Source organism: Onychomys torridus, chromosome 19 (genome assembly GCF_903995425.1).
Source record: "Onychomys torridus chromosome 19, mOncTor1.1, whole genome shotgun sequence".
Lineage (NCBI taxonomy): Eukaryota > Metazoa > Chordata > Mammalia > Rodentia > Cricetidae > Onychomys > Onychomys torridus.
The window spans coordinates 49,796,062-49,811,725 of record NC_050461.1 but is presented as its reverse complement, the minus strand read 5'-3'; the positions used below and the strand labels follow the sequence as shown (position 1 = coordinate 49,811,725).

Sequence of the window (15,664 nt, the reverse complement as noted above, 5' to 3'; positions counted from 1 at the left end):
TGCCCTGAGAGAGATGGATCACTGCCCTGTTTCCTCTGATTGCCAGGCTAACAAGGGTGTCCAGTTTACCCATGTTCCTGGACTTTTTGTAAGTCTGCTTGTTGCTCTTCTGATGTCTCATCAAAAGCTACCACTGCAATTTCAGAGGGTAAATGAGTTACAGGTGACTCTGTGCTTTCAGAAGCATTAGTTTAGAATTCTGGTATTTTCACTTAAGGCTCCAGGAAAGGAAAATGAACCTAGCCCATGCGGTATTTAAATTGGAACATGATTTCTAAGTCATAATTATGTTCTTTTTGTAACTTGTTTATTGTTATTATTGTGTGTGTGCATGTGTATATGTACATGTATGCATCAGGTGTGTGTGTGCATGCATGTATGTGTATGCACATGTGTGCATGTGTGTGTGTGTGTATGCATGTGTGTACATATTGTATGTATGTGTGCATGGTGTGTGAGTGTGAGCATGACTGCAACAGCAGTTGTGTAGAGACCAGAGAACAGCTATTAGATGTCTGCTCTCTCTTCCCACTGTGGGATCTAATGACTGAATTGTGTTATCAGGTTCATGCAGCAAATGGTTTTTACCTGTCTAGCCATGTCACCACCCTTTAACATGCTAGGTCTTTACATGTTAAACTTTATCATCCTAATGAGTGTCATATCCAGAGGGTGCTAATCAATAAGATGCTACTAGGTCTCATGAGCCTACAAATCCATGTAGAGAAAGTTTTAGTTCTTAAAACACATTGAATATAGCAGCCTTCTTTATTAATTGTTTGTTACACATTCATACCTTATTCTATTTTCTGGTTTCAAAATTACATGGGACCAGAGCGAACATTTCCAACTTAACTTACAAACAGTATCTAAAGCAGATAGCATGCAACATGGTATAAGGAGGATGTTTGTGCTCAACACAGAATGGGATGATCCTTTATCTGTGTATGTAAGTAAAGCCTCTTTGACTGCAACTCTAGGGTTCATTGACAAGGAACTATGCTTTCTATTTTCCACGTGCATTCCTATCAGGAATGCAATGTGTTTCATGTCACAAACCTAAAAAAATGTATACAACATCATTGATTTGGCTATGCCACGTGCTTTTGGCTCTTAAGGAGTTTCCTAATGACTGTCATCAGTAGAACTGAGAAAAGTGTCCTCTTGAGATCAAAAACAAGGCTCCAAAAATGTTTTGGGGAGATCTGGCTCGGGATTTTAATCAGCCTTGGAGTGTGAGAGCAGTTCCCCTTGATGAAGCCCATTACCACACCTGCCCAAGCCTCCTAAGTGTGTACTCATTCCATTTGGAAGAGTAGTTTTGTATGGTAAACCTATTTCTAGGTAATTGCTCCCATTCTAGGCAATTGCTCCCACCTACTGAGTAGTCACTGTGCCTGAGTGCTTACATAAGTTGTTTCATTTCATTTTTACAAAACCCCCATGAGCTGGTTGTTATTATTTCTGTTTAACTGGTGAGGTACCCTCTAATCAGACGAATTAAGTGATTCTCACAAGTTTGTATATTTAGCAAGTGATGGAGTTGAGATTCAAACATGGATCTGTTTGCCTCTAATCCATATACTTTAGTGCACTAGGTTAAGATTTAGATATAGTTTTGTTTTTGCACTGATAAAATAACCTGGAAGCCTTGTGGATACCTTGACACCCTAAAATCATCACATAAGGTTTATATTATACATATAAAAATGTGGTTTTAAGAACACTGTAATCTCTATCATTGTTTATATATAATAAATACCACAAAGACGTGATTGAAGTTTTAATCTAATTATTCTTTATAAATAAAAATTCAGGAGTCAGATATTGGGGTAGAAACCTGAAGGATCAGAGAAGCAGAGAAGCCACCTGTCCCTCCTACCTGCTCTGTTTCTTTCTCTAAAAAGAGGCTAAGATCCCTCTCTGCCCCACCTTACCTCTTCCTGTTCTATCTGTCTACAGCAATTACTGGCTAGCTCTGCCCTCTGACTCCAAGCAAGCTTTATTTGTCAGAACACAATCAAAATATCACACAACATTTGATAAGTTCCAGTATTAAAAAAAATTATCTTCAGAACTTAGAAAATTTACATTTTTTTTTCTCCTGAAACTCAAATTGTTTTTCTTTTTCCTCTTGGGCTTTTATCCTAGTACATAATATGTTTAGTCTTGGTCATCTGTTGGTAATTCTCATATCTGTGTTCTAGCATAACAGTTTAAATAAAAATTAATCAGACTTTTTGTGGAATAATTATTTATACAAAATGATTCAGAGTGAGATATTGTTCTAGTTATTATATCATACTAATATTTTATTTATTTATTTATATTTATTTATTTTTGGTTTTTTGAGACAGGGTTTCTCTGTGTAGCTTTGCGCCTTTCCTGGATGTTGCTCAGTAGACCAGGCTAGGCTTGAACTCACAAAGATCCACCTGCCTCTGCCTCCTGAGTGCTGGGATTAAAGGCATGCGCCACCACCGCCCAGCCTAATATTTTATTAATAGGAATAATTCATAAATAATTTAGCAAGCAACATGAACATACTACATACTTGCCCAATAGAGCATAAGCACAATGGATAAATATCTTTTTTGAGTGCATGCTACTGAAGGACATAGATGTGGCTTTTTCTCTTTTACTGCAGAATACAATGATGAATGAATGTTTTTTATTGCTAGGTTGAAAGAATTCAAAACTAATCATAATCTTATTGTTGGCCTTTATATATGTGAAAATTAAAAAAAGTTTATCACATAAATAAAATGTATTGGGCACTTTAGAAATATCATATTAGCATTTATTAATATTTAAAATAGTCAATTCCATTATGACACTTTCCTACATGTATGTAATTGATCACATTCACCCCATTACCCTCTCTGTCTCCTTCCCACTCTTACTGAACCCCTTCTTCTCAGCTGGCTCTACTTCTACATCTGTGTTTTTTGTTTGAAATTGGTGAGCCAATGAGTTTAACTAGGGCTATTTATAGGCCCATAGATGAGAGTTATTTACAGGAGAATAGACAACTTGCCAGTGTCTACACCACCAAAGAAAATCTCCCAGTAAGCATTCATGGCCTATAGCTCCTCATGGAGGGGTAGAACCTCTCTCTAGCAATTAGTAAGCAGTTACAAAACCTCAAAGAGGAGCTTGGCCTTGTGAACTCCTCCCTTCTTGGTGCTGGAATGTTGAGGGACCCAATGTTGTGCCTGTCTTGTGCCGGGAATCACTGCTACAGAGTACAGCCTGGTCATGTCTAGAAGGAAACTCTTTATAACACTCTCCCACTTCCTTGAGTGCTTACATTCTTCAAGCCTTCTCTTACACATGTCCTATTTATTACTTTTGCAGTGTTGCCAGCCATGTGCCAAATATCCTATGATGATCTGTCATGATTCCTTTTAATGATCAGTATAATGCTCAAGTAGGTTTTTCTTTGATTTTTGTTGAAAGAAAAGAATTAAAAATATCTTTTAAAGATTTATTCTTTTTAAATTATGTTTGGTGTAGGGGTAAATTATGTGTTTGTGTGTTTGTGCACAGGAGTTCAGGGTTCCACAGGGTCCAGAAAAGAGTGTTGGATCCCTTGGAACTGGAGTTACAGAGGGTTGTGAACTGATTGATGTGGGTGCTGGGAACTAAACTCTTCTGAAAGAGTAGTATGTGCTTTTAATCCTGGAGAGACATCCTCTACTTTTAAAATAATGATAATAATAATAATAATAATAATAATCCTACAGAAGTGTCTTATGACATTTTTATTAGGATCTTAATCATTTTTAAAACGTCTGATCTGCAAAAATTGTTTATCAAACATACTAAATAAATAGCATTCTTCCTCTCTTTTATTGGTAGGTACCTTGCTTAAATTGATATCTTTAGATGGATGGGGAAATAGTAAGCAAATAATTATTTTCCACGTAATTCTGCTATCCTTATTTTTTTATAAACTGTTGAGTAAACAATAATATTCTCACTGAAACCTTGGAACTACACTCTCCTATTAACTGTGTATGTCTGTCCATGTTCCCTTTATGTAGTGGGTAGCTGTTCTAGCCACGACCTTGAAGCACCACCCCTACTGAGGTAGCAGGTAACTGTTACACTTGTCTATGATCTTGAAGTACATGTCACTGGGGTGTGGCCACTTGGGACTCTTAAGACCTGGGATGCACATACCCAGCCCTCTCTTCACTCCCTTGGTTCTAGATGCTGGGACTGACCAGGTAGATCTTGGAAGATCAGCATGAGACATAGCTCAGCTCTCCCAGGTCCTACAATAAATACTCATGCTATAGTGAGTTACCCTCTAATAAATTCCCTTATTCATCAAATAGACTTTATGGATTTCTTGCATTATCTGTTGCCCAATGTGGGTCATGAACTCATGACCCTGAGATTAAAAGTCTCATGCTCTACCAACTAAGCTATTCAGGGAAGCTTGTTCTCACTGTTAATTAGGAAACACACCAACTCCAGTCTTCACATTTCTTCCTAATTAAGGCTGAGTATTGTTCATGGAGGAGAAACACAAATTGAGTTCAGTTTATTTTCACTATTCTCCAAATTACCTTTGAGTCACTTTTGGGAAATTTTAGGTTTTGAAGACTGTATTTATTTTAATTTTACATGTATGAGTGTTTACTTACATGTAAGTATGTATACCATATGTGTGCCTGGTGCCCATATAGGCCAGGAGAGGGCATTGGCTCTCCCAGAAGTGGAGTTACAGACAGTTGTGGGGCATTATGTTGGTGTTGAGAACTGAACTTGGGTTCTCTGCAAGAGCAGCAAGTGCTCTTAATTGCTGAGCCATCTCTTCAAGTCCCTATAGTTTAGGTTTTGCCTAGGTACTTAAAGAAATAGAGCTTTGGAGCTCTGGGGTCATTAACCAAATGCTTACAGATGGATATCTTAACAAAGGGAATATTCATCCCTAGCTGTCCCTGTTGCCTACTTCACCCATGCCATTGACTGTTATTTCTACCATTTATTCTTCAACTAGAGATAGTTTCATGCCCATGTCCTACAGATTGCAAAAGAAATTTCTAAAGGATTATTCATGATGGTAGTGTTTCATGAAACAAAAAATGAGAATCTTTAGGTTTCTTTATGGAAACTTATAATTAAGTGATACTATTATTTATATTTGACTCATTTATTTAACCAATATTTACTGAAACACACAGAGTACAAAGATTGTGGATGTATCAATAAATGTGTCAATGATACTTGACATAGGTAGTTATTGTGATGGGGTGTCATAAAATAAACAACTGCAGAATTAATTACTAACTACAATGAAGAAAATCTCATGAATCAAAGCACAGATTCTTAGATAGCATCTAAACTTTACATTCTAAAGGGACTGACCTTTCTTAAGAACTTGACTGAGTGACATTTGGTGAGAGGAAGGAAAAAGTAGATTGTATCAACCATATTGGTGAAAGACCAAGTATGTTTAGAAGTCTATGATTAGGAAAAATATGTTTAAGGAAGTTTATTTTTAAAAAGACAAGTGATTCAGGGAAATGGAGAAAGAGAGACATAGAAACCACCCAAGAAAATGGCAGAGAAGAATCCTGAGCAAAGAGTATTCAGCTCCTTTGTAAAAGATTTCAGAATTTTGGTGTTTATCTCAAGACCATTGTGGAGACTTAAGAAAATTGATGATTGGTCACATGGTCTAGATATGATAGGCTGAAAGGGTAGATAATTGAATCTACTTTTAAAAGAGCAACAACTTGTTTGAAATGTTTTACATTGCTATAGATTTTAGTTTATTGATACAAATTTAATGTTAATTATGTTATACTATATATTACTACTCTTGTTTAAGGTATTATGTTTATTCAACTAATTTAAAATTATAATCTATAATTAAGAAATACAGATTAATAATTAGTCATCTATGGTAATCAAACTTATAGTCATGTTAGTTAAGTTTTCTAAGTATACATGAATATATTTCAATTATGTAGGTAATCTTCAAACACTTTAAAGACCTACAGAATATGGCATTTAAAATGTTTTAGGAACTTAGACTTTTCTGGACAATGAGACACTTTTATGGCAAAAGTTATACATTTGGGCAAGAAACTACTCTTGCCTGGACTGCTCAATGATATGCTATATAAACTAGACATGTATGACCCATAGACAGATGACCACTGAAATTTGCAAAGCAACCTGGTTCTTCAGGTTCCTGCTTTGAAAACAAAACAAAACAAAACAAACAAACAATAACAACAAAAATCTGGCAGACATTCTACAGGACATGGGGAGAAACTTTGCCATGATGAACTTTGCCAGAATGGGCAAAACAGTCCTTAAAATTTCCTGCTTCACTGGAAGCTATGACAGAGACTCTAGGCCTTTGGGCTGAAGATAGATGCCTCAGTGTTACAGAGGAACTTAGGGTGACTGTCCAGGCAGCTAGATGTCTCTAACATTTCTAGAATTATGGAAGTTGCTTGCAATGCACTTCCTGTTTACTTAGATAATATATCTTTCTGGAGTCTTTAGTGGAGTTAAAGAGTAAATAGTTATAATTATAGTCTTCCTTAGTCATGATAAAAGATAAATTAGATATAAAACTTTAGATGCATAAATATAGGATCGATAATAGAGTATTTTCTAAATTTTGCCAAAAACAAATAGACTAGATATTATAACTATAATTCTTGCTTGATAACTGTTTTGTTACATATAATTTTACTATGTTAAAGTTAAAACCTTCCTTTTTGATTAGACAGAAAAGGGGAAGTGCTATGGGATGTCTTTCTATATGTTGTAAATATGTGGATAATAAATAAAGCTATTTTGGCCTATGGCAAGAAAGCTTACAGCTAGGTGGGAAATCGAAGCAGAGATATAGAAAAGGAAGGTGAAGTCAGGAGAGACGCCAGCCACCACCAAGGAACAACAAGATGCCAGCACACTGGTACCACCATGGCCATGTGGCAACATACAGATTAATAGGAATGAGTTGAGTTAAGTTATAAGAGATTCATCCTGACTGTGGGGCCAAGCAGGACACGAGAAATTTCCATCTACAATGGTCTCTTTTCTTAAGTCCTCAAGCCAGGTCTTCTACTAGAATGGCCTTGCTGTATCAAAGAGAAAGTCAGTGTGTTGAGCAGGGTGGGGAATGATGCCCAGATAGAGGAATCCTTTCAGTGCAGAGGGTTGCAAGGAGTAGAAATATGCAGGATCAATATATTCTTCATTGTCTAAGGCAGTTCTAATGCTGTGTCTCCCATAAAAGCCATTGTTGAGAGGAAGCAGGAGGAGGAGGAGGATGGAGATTCTATCCTTGTCTTCCATGCTCTCCCACTGTTCCCAGGCTTGTTTTGTTTTTAGAAATCTGGTTGAAGAACAGACTCAGAATCCAATGGAATAACGTCTTCTGAAATCTATGGCCTGTAAGTTCAAGAAAGCCTTTGAAGACTGTCTTCTAGACTGTGTCCTTCATCAGGTTAGGCAACAGGGCACAAAGAAGACTGGGTCTTGGCCATTGCATTTAATGGGCTCTTTATCAACTCAGGGTACAGGAATTCCTACAGACTGATGGAATAACACTGTGGCCATCATCAACAATGCCCTGTGGGGAACATGGAGTGGATAGGATAGAATTTGTGGTAGAGTTTAGTGATGCAATTTTGTAATCTCAGCTACTCAGAAGGCTGAGGCAGGAGGATCAAGGCTAGCATGGAATATAGAGTGAGTTTTAGGACAAACTAGTAATTTAGTGAAATCTTGTATGTTAGGGGAGAAAGGGAGGGAAGGAAGGAGAACAAGTAAGAGAGAGAGAGAGGGAGAGGGAGAGAGAGGGCTGACTTTGAACAAATAGGAAGTCTAGATTCAGCTTCGGACACATCTTTTCCCATCAGTTGCCTGAATTTCCTTATCTAAAAAGGGAGTAATAATAGTATTTTTAAAATAAGAAGCTCTGATAATTATATGGCCCAGCACAGAAAAATTAGCAGTGAGTTTGGTACATAGCACACATTTAAGCAACATAAGAAAGCAAGTCGCTGTATTATGATAAAGAAGAGGTCAATTAGCTTTCAGGATAAGTAAAGACAGCTTTCAAGGATTGTATTATATATTATAAAACAATTTACACAGTTGACCATTAGTACATTCTTCCTGAAGTGATGAATATATTTTATAATACAAGGATTTATGAGATTTTATTATGTGGTAGGTCATGCCTTCAGCCTTATGAAGACCTGTCATCATTTAATTTTTATCCAACCCCAAGAAAGAAATACAAATTATGTAACTATGTCTCACAAATGGGTGTTCTGAGGCCTCAAACCAGCCACTTACCCGAGATTTCATGCAGTCAGCAAGCTGCCAAACTGCATTTACTTCTATTTTAGCCTAGTCCAAAATATCCACTCCTAAATTCTATGTTATTTTTTCCTCTTTACCTAAAAGTGCTGCTGATTTCAAACTATCTTTATCTTATGATGCATTTTCTCAATCAATGGATGCTAAAAACACATTGCCTTAGTCAATAAAATATTCATAGAAGTCTCTCCCAACATTATTATTTTACACATGAAAATCTTATTATAGAAAATAAATGAAGGTGATAAAAATAAATGATTGGCTATTCCAGTTCCCATGGATAATCACTGTAGGCACATTTTTTTTTTTCTCCTGGGACTATATTCAGACTTACTTTCTCTCAGTATATTGATGTTTGGATTTCTCTGTATAAAGTTGCGTATATATCTTTAAAGATTTATTTTTATTTATTTGCATGTGTAGTGGTGGGTGGCATATGTGCGTAGTTGCTTGCAGAGGCCATGGAGGGCTTCAGACTCCCTAGAGCTGGAGGATCAGGTGGTTGTAAATCTGCCCTATATGGGTGCTGGGAAATAAACTTGGGTCCTCTGAAAGAACTGCAAGCATTCTTAACCACTGGTCCATCTCTCTATCCTCTAAAGCTATATATATATATTTTTTTGCATAAGATAATGGAATTATCATACGTACACACACACAAATAAACACATTGTAAAGATATAATCTGACTACAAAGCCTTAATTTCTTATTTAATTATATTAAGGGTAGGCTGTTTGAATTTTCCTTAACTCTTGTTACTTTATTATTTTCTCATCAGTGTGTAGTAAATGCATAGAAAATTTCTCCAGTTTGTGACTTTTGATGTGAATAAATTGAAAGTTATGCATTTATTGTGTTTCCTTTGTATTTCCATAAATAAATTTGTATAAATAACCTGTGATCTTTCTACCTCAGCCTCCAGAGTGCTGGGACTACAGGCATTGTAGTACAACTGGTAGTAATTCTGTATATATTTCTAGCCCTCAGGTGGTGGTGGCATACTCCTTTAATCCCAGCACTCAAGAGCCTGAGGCTGAGGCAGGCAGACCTCTGTGAGTTCAAAGCCAGCATGGTCTACAAAGTGAGTTCCAGGATAGCCAAGGCTACACACAGAAACCCTGTCTCGAAAAACCAAAACCAAACCAACCAAACAAACAAAAATCCAAGTTTATTTCAACCCATGTTTTAATTAGCAATATATTGGAAAACTCTTTTCCTACTAGGTATTGTAGTGCTTAATGTCACACAGCAAAGGCTCAGCGAGTCTCAGTTGTTACACAATTACCATTATCAGGGCTGTTTTCTCAAACAGCGCTCCGGCATAGCTGTAATGAGCATCTTCTTCCAGCCTCCGAAGCCGGCTCTTACTGCTTAATCTTAAGTGGAATCGTATTGTTTTATTTTGTGCTTATTTTAGCACTAATGTTTAAGGATTGGTCGTTTGAATTTTCCTTCACTCTTGTTACTTTTTTAACTTTCTTTCTGTGTTTTCTGAAACCCCCAGAGACCTCCAAGGAGCCGGTTTCTGATGCAAGCACACAAGGGTCCTTTTATTGTCAGGTTCAATATGGGCCACTGCACGGCAGATGGAAGGAAATGTGGCGATGGCCACGAGCCTGGGTGCAGAGTTTTTTGTTTTTGTTTGTTTGTTTTTGGTTTTTTGAGACAGGCTTTCTCTGTGTAGCTTTGCGCCTTTCCTGGAACTCACTTGGTAGCCCAGGCTGGCCTGGAACTCACAGAGATCTGCCTGGCTCTGCCTCCCGAGTGCTGGGATTGAAGGCGTGCACTACCAACACTGCCTGGCTTTTTTTTTTTTTTTTTTTTTTTTTGGAGCCCAGGTGTAGAGGGTTTTTATAGGTAAAAATCACAAGCCAGGAATTGGCAACTTGGGATTGGGTAAAAGGGGCAAGGTGATTTTTTTGAACTGACTGGACTAGACTTTTGGTGGGGAACCACAACTCACTGAACAGGATTATCTGGACTGCTCAGCAGGATTATCTAGATATCTCCAAGGGCCATAAACCACAGACAGGATCATGTTAAGCTTTTCTTTCCTGTAAAAACAGCAGACAAGATGCCTGCAGGAGGATACTGTTCTGTATCCATTCAAGTTATCATGGCGGCATATTACCGAGCCTGCAAAGTTAAGTCTAGGCCTTCACAATTGGTATGTAGTAAATACACAGAAAATTTCCCTAGTCTGTGACTTGATGTGAATACCTTGAAACTTATGCACTTAAAATGTCAGCCTTTTTATTGTGTTTCTTTTGTAGTTTTATAAATAAATGTTTAATTTGCATCTATGTAAGTATGACATTTTTTGACACTGAAAAGTAATATCATCCTGCATCAGGCATGTAGTATGTGTATATCTAAGACATGTGCATATCTGTGCTTCATGGTGGCTTTATTCACGATAATTAAGACATGGGACCAGGTTAGGCAACTATCAACAGATAAATGCATAAACAAAGCATGGTGAATATACACAATGAAATTTTATTCAAAAATAGGCAAAAATGAAACTATGGTGTCTGTAGAAAAAAAATAAGTGCATAACTAGGCCTGGAGAAAGAAAATGCTTGCCTCAAAAATATGATGACCCCAGTTCAATCCTTAGAACCCATATGAATGTCCCAGGTGTGGTGGCATGTGCTTGTAACCCCAGTGCTGAAAAGACAGAGACTGGAGGATCCCTGGGCCCAGGTAAAGCATTTTAAAAACAAGATATAATGGCATATTTGCACAAGCGTACCCAAATGAAACCTATTACCTTGTTAACAACAAATTAAAGAAGTAAAGATACAGATTGCAAAAAAGTTGTGTCAGTCTTTAAGTTTGAGGGACCTGTGTGGTAAGAGATCAAGTCAATATGAATGGATCTGAGCCCGTGTCACTGGGCAGGTTAAGAAGTGATCTACCTTCAGGCATTTCAGTGGCTTCTTTTTGCTTTCATTTGCTTTTCTCAAAGCCACAGGGTGTCTTGTTTTTCAGGTAACCCACTACAAAGCAGTCACACAAAAAGGGCTTCTCTTGGTATTGTAGCTGGGACTTTCTGAGGGGGTTGGTTGCCTTCATGAGATCCGATTACGGCAGTGGTCCAATAATTCCACCTTGCCCACAGGTCCATATCGTTTTTCACTAAGAGCAAAATATTTTCCTGTCTCCAAAACCCCCCAACCCCCCATGTAACAAAGTGTATATGTCCTATGTGTCATGTTCATTACCTTGAAAATACTAACAATGTTTAGATAAAACTGGTGTGTTTTATGAATTCAATGTTAAGACATTGATTTACTGATGTTGAGATTAAAACATCAATTAATGAATTGACCTTATTGTGAAGTTTTCCCATCATCACATCAATACCTCCTCCCTCTACATAACGATGGATATGTTTTTATGAGCAGCATGAACCTACACTTAACTGAAACTCTTTTTCTTTTCCAGCTTTTGTTTCTGACAGCCTGACTTCAATTATGGCCACGGAAGGCAATGTAAGTACCTGTGTGAGTTCCCCTTAAAACACCCCAGGCTTCAGATATTTCCAGTCTGATGAATAAGTAAAATAATAGACAAGTTGATTTTAAGTCCCCCTTTGTTCTCTATTTCATTAACTTCAGTGGAATCAAATGACTCTGTTATCAGGTTGCAAGCCTTATGGCTTCTAAGTGTTTAAAACCTCTGGCTATTCAGAGATCAAAGAGTATAACCATGTACGGAACAAAAATCCTCCCTGTGTTCTAAGAAGACAATAACTAAAATATTGTGAAACCTCTTATAGGACAATTTCTATTAATAATTGCATTGCAATTGTGGATTCCTTAAAAAAAAACAGCTGTTGGATAGCCTGAAATAGATGAGTACACTGAGCTTGTGTATTATCTGTACGGGTAAATGTATACAGGGAAAAATGAGAAAGTTGGCCATAGTGCCGTGGCATTTGGAATAGGAGAGGACGTGGGGTGGCATGGGGCTGCAGGTTGTGTATCTTTTGGCACATCTAATGACCTCACAATAGATGCAGAAGTGATGTACAGGTGCTGGACCCACAGCTTAGTTGGTAGAGCACTTGCCTAGGTTCAAATCCAAGCATCTCATCAACTGGGCATTGTGGTGCACATCTGTAACCTCAGCACTCAGGAGGTGGAGGCAGGAGGGTAAGAAATTCAAGGTACGGGTTGGGGATTCAGCTCAGTAGTAGAGTGCTCTCCTAGCAAGTGCAAGGCCCTGGGTTGGATCCTCAGCTCAAAAAAAAAAAAAAAAAAAAAAAAAAAAAAATTCAAGGTACATGGTGAGTTCCATGTGAGCCTGGGTCATATGTAACTCTGCTTGAAAAAAAAGAGACTTTTCAGAAGAAGGAAGCATTGACTCACTTGGTACCAAATTGGGCACGTGCGAGTGTGGTTTCCTGATGCAGATTAGACAGCAGGTGTCAGGGCAAGCTGGTGCTGCGGTGATGGGGAAAGGGGTTCCCTGGACAGCTCCTGGAAAGGGCATCTCCCTAAAAGGCAGGGCATCTGGTAAACTCTCTTTATGGCTTCCTGATCCCTTCGCACCCCAGCCATACAACAGTTGAGCATACTTTAATTCTGTTCTAATTCTAAATTATAGGAAAAGTCATAAGAAACAGCGGAAACTTGGACAGACAGGGCAGGAAACTAAAAACGAAAGCCCCGAGTACAGTTGGGTGTGTAGGTAGAGTCACCATGCAAAACAAAGGTGAGGGAGAGGCAGTTACGTGCGCACCGTGGATGGGTGTTTCTGATGTCAGAAATGTGAACTGTCGCCGTGAAGGTGATGAGCTAAGAGGGAGAATAAGTAGAATGCTAATTGAAGAGGGTTTTTTGTTTCTGTTTTTTTGCCTGAAGTTGGAAGAGCATGAGATACACAGGATATTAGCAAAAAGCTTCTACAGTCAAGGGTAAAAGGAAACAAGTATCATAGGTGTGGAGAGGAAGAGTCAGGAGGTCAGAGCAGCCAAATTTCATGAAAATTTAAAATTGTAGTTACATTTTTTGTGTGTGTGTGTGTGTGTGTGTGTGTGTGTGTGTGTATGCATATGTGCATGTTTGTATAGGTACACACGTGGCTGGTGGGTCAGAGGACCGCTTGATGACATTGGTTCTCTCCATCCATTTTGTGGGCTCTGGGGATAGAATTCAGATCAGCAGACTTTGTTGCAAGCGCGTTGACTGGCTGTGCTGTCCTTTGGCACTTCAGTGCTCCTCTACTCTTGAATTTATTTATTCATATTCAAATATTATTAATTATTTATTAATCCAAGGTGTATGTGTGGCAGCCAGAGGACAGCTTGCTCGAGTTGGTCCTCTCCTTCGACCATGTGGGTCCTGGAGACTGGTGGTTACGCTTGGTGACAACCGCCCTTAGCTGCTGAGCCCTCCTTCCAGACCTCAGAGTTCATGAAAATGTAGAAATGTGTGTGCTGATAGGCATATGTATATGTGTTATATGGACAGCAAAATGGAAAAACAAAAGAAAAAAACCCCCAAAACAGTGTTGCCAGGGTCTTGAATGATAACATGATCCTGGCATTACTTCAGTTTTTCCATTGAAAGGATGTAGTTTTCCACCTGAGAGAAATTGATTTTTCTGTGTGTAGAAGAATGAAAAGTTAAGGTAACATGAGTGCATCTAACCCTGAAATAGTCACAGAAATCTAGAAAGAAGAAAAAAACATCACACGTTCTCTCTCATGCTGAACCCTTGCTCATGAAGTGTATTGGTGGGTTTTAAGTGTGGCTCTAGGCCTCGAGGCTAGAAATGAAATGAAAAAGGAAAAGGTGTTGAGAGAGGGAGGGCGGAAAGACATGCAGGACAGAAAGGGAGGTGGGAAGTCAGCTGAAGAGTTCAAAGTGGGAAGCGGATGGGGAGCAGAGAGTACAGAGGAACGGCAGCAAGCAATACATTTTGTTTGAAAGTGCCATAATGAAACTTCTTTGTGTATGCTAATTAAAAAAATAACTGTTTCATATGCACGCAGAATCTATTATCTGTTAGTAAGAACTAGAGATTTAATTGACTTCAGATAATGTGGTGGTCTGATTGAGAATGGCCCCCACAGGCTCATAGGGAGGGGCGTCATTTGAAAGGATTAAATCATGTGGCCTTGTTGGAGGAAATGTGTCACTGGGGGTGGGCTTGGGGGTTTCAGAATCTCAAGCCCAGGCTCAGTGGCTGGGGCTCTCGCTTTTCCTGCTGCCTGCCAGCCCAGATGCGGAACTCTCAGCTCCCTCCCCAGCACCATGCTTTCATGTTCTGCATGCTTTCATGTTCCCCGCCACGATGATAATGGACTCAACCTCTGACACTGTAAGCCAGCTCCAATGAAGTATTTTCCTTTATAAAAGTTGCCACGGTCATGGTGTCTCTCCACAGCAATAGAAGCCCTAACTAAGACAGATAAATTAAGATATTTACATCTTTGGAAAAATAAAATTCTCAGGGATTAGAAGAAAATAGCTGATGGGATTACCAGAGGTGTGACCCCTGACCTGGAGCCGTCATCACGGTGGCATGTGACCCACTTCCCTTGGTCGTGGGCACCAGTGAATTCTGTTCTTGAGTGGAGACTGGCTATTTATGGAATTTCTCATTCCCTGAGCCCCGCTGCGCTCCGGCTTCCCTCAGCCCAGCTCCCTCTCTGGCTCTATTTTCCCCTCATTCTCTCAGCTATCGGCACTGGGAGGCTCTACTAACACCGCTCTTAAGCATTTCTCCCAGCAGCTCTTTGGCTTTGACCCTCCTTTATTTTTCCGCTCAGAAAATTAGCTCAATTTTCTGCTGTCATTTGTTCCCTAAGTCAGATGGGGCAGAGGAGACCTATTTTTGTTCCACTCATTTCACAAGGTTTATTTGACACATTTGACCTAATCACATCCTGGATTGCACTTCATTTCCCCTAAACTAACGTTTGCTGAGCTTCACGAGCCTCTCGAGTCCTCTGCCTGGGGCAGGAGTGCAAAGATGAGTGGCCCACCGTCTCATGCAGTAGAAGAAGATGGATGCTCCTAGCCAGACGGTTCATCATCGGGACGTGCATGATAAACAGTGCCCACAACCTCAAACAAGATTTAAGTATTTGAAATTTTGTCATGTGTAGCATTACTCATTTTGGCTTAGCTGGGTTGTTTGTAACCTGACAGTATTCTGTTTCCTCTTCAAGAAAAGAGTGGAATTGTTAAAGCTGGGGTTAGACTTTGAAATAATCAACTCACCAAATGCTAAGACTCTTGGCCCCTCTTGGTACCACCCCTTCTGCAGAGTGATGCTTGCCCT

General features: G+C 38.9%; 1 protein-coding gene across 1 annotated transcript in view; it reads left to right on the top strand.

Moving 5' to 3' along the window:
- The window catches only part of Ipcef1 (interaction protein for cytohesin exchange factors 1), a 161,319-nt gene that overhangs the window by 60,547 nt on the left and 85,108 nt on the right, over nucleotides 1–15,664 (top strand). Inside the window, exon 3 of the mRNA XM_036169125.1 lies at nucleotides 11,816–11,862. Within this exon, the coding sequence (XP_036025018.1) occupies nucleotides 11,845–11,862 (18 nt within the window). The 5' untranslated portion in view covers nucleotides 11,816–11,844. The remainder of the gene's footprint in view (nucleotides 1–11,815; nucleotides 11,863–15,664) is intronic.